General features: G+C 36.6%; 1 protein-coding gene across 5 annotated transcripts in view; it reads left to right on the top strand.

Moving 5' to 3' along the window:
* The window catches only part of Mef2a (myocyte enhancer factor 2A), a 123027-nt gene that overhangs the window by 84356 nt on the left and 30726 nt on the right, over positions 1-7945 (top strand). For 3 of the 5 annotated variants that reach the window (XM_021166331.2, XM_021166333.2, XM_029479490.1), the window contains 3 exons: positions 2123-2260; positions 4158-4377; positions 5438-5497. In XM_021166331.2, coding sequence (XP_021021990.1) covers positions 2123-2260; positions 4158-4377; positions 5438-5497 — 418 coding nt within the window. Of the gene's footprint in view, positions 1-1926; positions 2059-2122; positions 2261-4157; positions 4378-5437; positions 5498-7945 lie in introns of all 5 variants that reach the window. The other 2 variants (XM_021166334.2, XM_021166332.2) reach the window with 1 other exon arrangement.

Below are 7945 nucleotides of genomic sequence, written 5' to 3'. Positions count from 1 at the left end.
GAGAGAGAGAGAGAGAGAGAGAGAGAGAGAGAGAGAGACAGAATATGCAGAAGAGTGCTCTGAAGATTGGGACTTAACAATTAACAACACCAGTGTCTTCCTCAGTTAATTCTCTGGCTTATTTTTTGAGACAGTCTTAGTGAGTCTGCTAGCCCTAGGCAGTAATGTACAGAATAGTAAGTGCTCATTTCCCCTGTGAAGAATTATGTATCCTTTAAGATACACTCAGACTGGGGGAAAGTACCCAGAGATTTAGTTAAAATAAGTCACCAATTTCATTTTGCTATTTATGTATAGATGCCCACTATATTTGTTCTTTTGCTAGGGCTGTGTAGATTTTAAGGGTTCAGTATGTTCCATTCTTAGTGTTAGTATTTTTCACTGCTGATATATAACAACTTCAGAAATGTGTCAAGTAGAACTGCTACCAAGGATGGCGAGGATATCCTTTTTGGTTAAGTACACAGAAATGTACATATAATACAGTAAGACTATGAGTCTATAGAGCTTAAGACCAGTGGCTGGGGGGCTGGGAGGGGGTAGGAGATGTAGTGTTTGTAACGCACTTTTATTTAATTATTGTATTTTAATGAGCTCCAAGAGTTAAAATTCCTAACACATGAGAGGAGCATTTGGAGGGAGGGGCTTATAATTTCTAGCATGTAAAAATAAGTCATACTGAGTAAGGTGAAATTTCAAAATCATTTGAAGAAACTTATGAAAGGTTCTCAAATTGTAATGTTCCATGAATACTTTGTTTCCAGGACGAACAAGGACTAAACCAATCAAGTTTTACAGGGTGCTAAGATCATTGGTATCACATCTAAGTTAATCACTTGCTGGTGCCATGTCTGGCCCAGCTCTGTGATTATCCCTGTTTCTGTCCTAATGCTGTACTTGACATTTAACCCTAGTGCTGCTTTTGATTGTGTTAGAAACTCAGAAACATAGTTCAGAACTGTTGAGTTGTTGTCAATAGCTCTGCCTTAAACTGAGAGCCATCAGGATTTTAAAAATGGAATGAAGCATTCTGAAGGTAAATTGATATTCTGTCATCTTTAAGTCACTAGGAGTTTCACTCCTTTAAAGATTATATGTTACTTCGTGTTGACTCTTCCTTAAGAGAGAAATTAGAAAACTATTTCTTTACTTCTCAGTAAGAAAAAAACTAGTGTGATCCAGGGAAATACTTTATTGACACTCAAATTTTAAGAATTCAACTCTGGATTCAAACAAATTGAATCAACTTCGGAGAAAAAAAAACTAGTAAATGGGGAGGGGAAGTATTCTAAATAACTTTTCACTACGTGTATTCTTTAGTATGTAAAGTCACTAAGAATGTTGACATTTATCATACATAGGAAGGAGTCATTGTTGACAAACATTGGTTTCAGGTTTTTATAGTTTAAGATTATGTACGAAAATGATAAAAGAGAACAACTTAGCAGTAAATTATTGGGATTCTGGGCTAATTGCTATTGAATAAGATAAATCCTGATAGAAATGCCAGTAGATAAAATGGCAGGCATGACCTGTGCAATAAAGACTCTGTAATTTCTCAGCACGCCATTTTGATAGATTCTTGTTATATTCTTACTGACTTTACTAACTTGATTCTAGCTGTGACTCATAACATGGAGTGATTTTAGTATTCTCTCAGCACTTTGAAAAGGAAGAGTCCAAACAAGAAAATACTCTGTTATTTTTTAATGTGCAGTGGGAGCTCCGTTTTTTCCTATCTTAGACTTATAGTACTTGCAGAACTGTAATATATTTGTAGCCTTTTAAGTATCATTCAGCGGCTCTTAAATAACCTGTCTATTCGACCTGTGCTCTCTAACACATTTTACAAAAACAAAGCAAACAAACAAAGATCTCATGGAAAGTTAGTATTCTTTTTGTGTGAATTTTCCAATTGTATTTCAGACGTTAAGAAAGAAAGGCCTTAATGGTTGTGAGAGCCCTGATGCTGACGATTACTTTGAGCACAGTCCACTCTCGGAGGACAGATTCAGCAAACTAAATGAAGATAGTGATTTTATTTTCAAACGAGGCCCTGTAAGTACTTTCACTTCACCTTTGCTTTTTATTTGTTGATCCTTTTTGTTAACTTCATATTTAGGCTCTGAACAAGAAGGAACACAGAGGGTGCGACAGCCCAGACCCTGATACTTCATATGTGCTAACTCCACATACAGAAGAAAAATATAAAAAAATTAATGAGGAATTTGATAATATGATGCGGAATCATAAAATCGCAGTGAGTACTAAAGTATGGTTTGTGCTTTTATCATGTGCATGAAGAAATTGACCATACATCTACCTCATTTGTACAGAAGGGTGAGGACGATGAGGATAAGAGAAAAAATGGCGTCTTTGGTTTTACAGAACTTTAAAACTCCAAAATCTTGTAGTAATAAATGTTGAGTATCTTAAGTGTAGAAATGAAGAGAGAACGTCTTAACTGAGGGTCAGCCACTAGTTACTCTTTACAGGCTAGCTAGATATCCTAGATTACAATCCCTCTATCTGGGAAGTAAATGAGTGGCTCACATAATTTTTAAGATTGCTTCTAGTTTTAAAATTCATTGATTTTTTTTTTTAATATAAAGTATATGTTAAGTGTTCCTGTCTCGCCCATAATTTAATACACATATGTATGTAAACATAAACTTGATCTTAAGAATGCTAAGATTTCATGCCTCAAAACATTTTTTTACTAATTTTACATAATTATCTTCATTTTAACAGAGCTGAACTAACTGTTCAGCTCTTTGTATATTGTCCCAAAACCTTGAACAGCAAGAAAACTAAGTACATAACTGGCCTTTTTTTACACTCTCGGCACGAAGGAGGACTGGATTTACTCTTAGGTACCCATGTCTTTAAACTAGTCACAAGACAAATAGTCACTGTAATTTTACCGTGCACAGATATCTAACACTGTGAAAAAGTCAGTTTTGAGCTTGGACTGAAACATCTGGAAAAATCTTCTCACTGGACTGTAGAGAGAGCCACCTTAGGCCATCCCTGTAGCTCTGTTCTCACTCTGTGTGTAGGCACAGCTGTCCAGGAACCATCGGCTCCAGTGCTGGTGTTCTGTTGTTTGTTCATTGTCAAGGTTTAATCTCTTGAACTATGCCCTAAAGGATGATCCGCATCATATGTCATGTCTTTAACATAGTTTGTAGGAAGAATCACATGGAAGTAGCTTTAAGCAAAAATTTTAACCTAATACCATCATTTTAAAAAAGACAGTAGCAAATAAAATTGCTGTGACCTTACAGGGATATTGTTGCCACAGTTAAACTTTAATCTGCAAAAATAATCAACTCACTTTATTGTTTGTATGGTTTGTTTCCCCCCCCCCCAACACTTTAAGTTATGAAGGAGCCTGCTATTTGTCATGGTCAACAAATATATTGATATTGGTCTGTGGAAGAAATGCCAGAGCAAACTAGGAAATGACCTTTCAGAGAAAGCGTGAAATATTTTGATAAGAAGATAGCTTTTATAATGTTTATAATTTAATCTTTCTACAGTTTCAAAGATTCCGAGACTCTCTATTCTAACTTGGCAATAGTTAATCTTGTGTAGGCTTCTTTGTGTATTTCATTGCATACAAGTACGTTGTGTTCTGTATATAATTACTTAACTTTTCTATTTTAAAAATACCCATCAATCAGATCATAGTGGACTTATTGATAATATCCCAAGTTTGATGTATTAAGTTAATAATATACCTGTACTTTCCCTCTCTGGTTATATCTGGGGTCTCCCAATAGAAGTGTAATGTTAAATTGGTTTGCACTGAAGTTCTAATTAATGCTTACTTAGTAACAGTGATATAGTTTATGCCTAAATTCAACAATATTATTTTAATTCCAGGTTTAACTTTTCATTTCATCTCTTTGAATATTTGAAACATAGTATATAGTTATACACTTAGCATATATGTATCAGTATAAAATTGAAAATGAAAAAGTTTGGTATATTCATGTTCAAGTATAATTCTAGAGAAAATAGCTTAACACTGCAAATGAAGCAACTGTTCCCATCCTCTGCTTTTGATAATGAGTTACATAGTCAAATTAAAGTTATTTAATGTTGATGAAAAGGAAACCAATAGTTTTCTCTTTCTTGTTCTTTACTTACAGCCTGGCTTGCCACCTCAGAACTTCTCAATGTCTGTCACAGTCCCTGTGACCAGCCCTAATGCTTTGTCGTACACTAACCCAGGGAGTTCACTCGTGTCACCGTCTTTGGCAGCCAGCTCAACATTAGCAGATTCAAGCATGCTGTCTCCACCCCCAGCCACGCTACATAGAAATGTGTCTCCAGGAGCTCCGCAGAGACCACCAAGTACCGGCAGTGCAAGTATGTTGTGAAGTGCTCTCTCTGCTCTTTGAAAAGAGAATGAGAAAGGATTTGCTGATAGAGGAAGTTTTTGCCCTTAGTCTTTATTATCAGGCCAGGTGTCGTGGCCTTGAATCCCAGCACTTGGGAGGCAGCCAGATCTCTGAGTTTGAGGATAACTGGTCTACATAGTGAGTTCCAGGACTACTGGGGCTATGTAGAGACCTTATTTCAAAAAACAAAAGTAAACAAACAAACAAACAAAAATACACACTGTTGTCAGAATGAACAAGAGTCACTGCTACATAATTAAGTCCATTTTAAGTACTTTTTAAAAAAACATCCATGGGAAAAACAATTCTGGCCAAAGTACAGTAGTATAGAGAATATCACACTATAATTTTTCCGTATCATGTGAAAGCCGTGCTGTGTGAATTTTACTTGGATGCTGTAGGTGAAGATTTAAGTTTATGTGAAATGTTAGATGTTAGAAATAAAGGGATGGGAGTGTGCTGAGTAGCTCTTCCTGCTGACTTAGTTCAGTAGTTCAACATCAGTTTGCCGTGCATTTACCACCTTAGTCCGGACAGGTTGGCATTGCCTTCCTTCCCCCAAGTCGTAAGTTTAATAGTAGTGCTCCATATGAACGACCTGCCTTCATTCCCATCAGCCTTCACTTGATACTGATGCACAGGATGGCTGGTAGAGTAAGAGCTTAATATTTAAATTCATGTGTTGTAGACACTTCACATCAACCCCCACACATAGCACTTGTGGAATTAAACATGATCCATGTACAGTTATACTGTAGTGTGTGTGTATGTATATATGTATATATATGTCTCTCTCTCTCTCTCTATATATATATATATACACATATTTATATATATATACATATATATATATATATTTAAATTTTATCAAATTATACATTAGTGGCAACTTTTGATCGAGCTAATTTTGGTTTGGTTTGATTTTCAGGAACAGAATATAGATTATAGTGAGATGACTTCATTTTGCTGTTTGTGAAATAAAGAAAGCCAATTTTATTCATTCTCTCTTTTCTCTATAATATTGTTAGGTGGGATGTTGAGCACTACAGACCTCACGGTGCCAAATGGAGCTGGAAGTAGTCCTGTGGGTAAGTGTTTTCCTATTGTTTGACTTTGTACGTGTCTGTTTGATCTGAGTTACTAGTAAGTATTGCCTTGAAATAGGCCTTTTATCTTTCTGAGGAATAGTTACCCGAAAATGTAGCAGTTTTCTGCAGTAGCCCTGCTTCATCCCCTACACATTGACCGTAAGTTAAGAAATCTATTCATTTAGTATGTACTAAGTGCTTTCTCCATACCAGGCGTTTCCTTTGCTAAACATTAAGTTGCTCTAATGCAACATTTATAGCAAGATCTTTTTTAAAAACATATTTTGAATGTAATTTTGACAGTATCATGTAGATGTATACATACCTCACACACATAAACACACATGCATAGTGTACCTTGAAGATATCCTTGCCTACCATTCCTCTTCTTACTCCCTCGATGCCCTGCTATGCCCACACAGCCTCCTCCTACCTTCATTGTCCTCTTCCTTCTTTTCTTTTTTAACTAATCCACTGAGTTCAGTTAGTGCTACTTGCTTGTCAGTGGGAATGAGACCATCCACCAGAGCATAGACTCCATGCCAACAACTATAACCCCATGGAAAAATGACCTTCCCTCTCTCAGTAGCTGTTAACTGCAACAACTCCTCTGCTAGAGGTAGAGTCCCTCCCTAATCCAATGCTGAATGCCTTGATCTTGGGCAGGTAGTCAACGGTTTCTGTAAGTTGGTGATTATAGTGGTCATGTCATGTCTGGAAGCTAGCAGACAGCATTTCTCAGTATTCCTCCTGACCGTCCAGTTCTTACATTCTTTCAGCCCTTCTTACATGACTCTCCCTATGCTTTCATGGGGAGGCTCAGAATAGATCTTCCCGTTAGGGTTGAGTACTCAGCAGTCACTTAGGGCTTTCATTAAGTTTGAATCTCTGCATTGACTGCTGTCCACTGCAAAACAGCTTCTCTTAAGAGTTGACAGCAGCTACCATATTTAGAAGGCAGTTTGGCAGTTGCCTTCTAAGATCATGTCTTAGGGAGATGCTTTTACATAACTTTTGTCACCACTAAAGTTAAACTATTGGTAAAGGACTTTATTTTAAAACACCATTAAATGTTTTCAGAAATTAGAGTACAAAGAAATGTGTGTATACTACTCAAGTTAGAGATCCAAGTGATTTCTCTTGTGGATATGCTTTGGTGGTCATGTGTAGAGCATTCATAGTTTGTCATAGTTACAGGCTTTTTCACTTTGGGACTATCCCAGCATATGTGATGGTGGTGATTAAATCTAAAGCCTCATACATCATCAACAAACACTATTCCCAATATACTGTGCACAGTGGGTCCTAAACAATAGTATCGCACCATCTAATTTAAAAGAGAACAAAATGGCACGATGCAAATAGTGTAGCTACTAAAGGAGACTGTATTTCTGGTTCGCTACACTTAGGGTTCAGCCTTCTGGATTCTCCATGGTTTAAAGAAGTGTCACAATAGGGCTGGAAAGATGGCTCAACAGTTAAGAGTATTTGTTGCTCTTTCGGTTTGGACCCTAGCACCCGTAATGGAGGCTTACAACTATAACTCCGGTTCCAGAGGATCTAATACCTTCTATCTATACATACATATATATATATATGCAAAACATTTATACACATAAAATAACTGATTTTAAAATATATTTAAAAATATGTCATAGCCTGTCCTTTCAGTCCTGACATGTGGTAAAGATAATGATGTTGATGTTATCTTTGCACCACATTAAATATTTTAGTGGATTTCAATGGATTAAGAAAAACACTATAGGGTTTTAAGAGATCAAATGTAAGAAAGTATATGAAGGTTTTACTATCAGTTATACCCTGGGACTGCTATGCTCATATATATATTTTCAAATATGTATGGTTTATTTAATTGTAACCCTGCTTTATTTATTATCTGGATCCAAATGTACTCTTTTCATATACACTTACATTTTCCCTACTTGACATCAGTAAGGCCGTATGTTTAGAGCCCACCTGTATTAAGAAAGCCTTGCATACTCATATCACATTGGGCTGATACTCCAGAAGACTGGAGCCTGTGTAAAGTACCAGAAATAAACAGTACCTCTTGTAGCCACACTATTTGTAGTGTACTTTTTTTTTTTTTTGTAATTCAATGATGTTGGTCTATTATTTGGGACCTGTTGTGCATAGTGGATTGAGAATATAACTATTCAGTATTATTTGTTTAGCAAGTGCGAAGCATTGAATTTAATCACCAAGTGTGTACCCAGCAGTATTTTAGTGTCTTACTATGAATATGGGGTATACCTGTGTCTTAGTCAGGGTTTCTATTCCTGCACAAACATCATGACCAAGAAGCAAGTTGGGGAGGAAAGGGTTTATTCGGCTTACACTTCCATACTGCTGTTCATCATCAAAGGAAGTCAGGACTGGAACTCAAGCAGGTCAGAAAGCAGGAGCTGATGCAGAGGCCATGGAGGG

The sequence above is a fragment of the Mus caroli genome, chromosome 7 (genome assembly GCF_900094665.2).
Source record: "Mus caroli chromosome 7, CAROLI_EIJ_v1.1, whole genome shotgun sequence".
Classification (NCBI taxonomy): Eukaryota; Metazoa; Chordata; class Mammalia; order Rodentia; family Muridae; genus Mus; species Mus caroli.
This window is presented reverse-complemented; position numbering and strand designations above follow the sequence as displayed.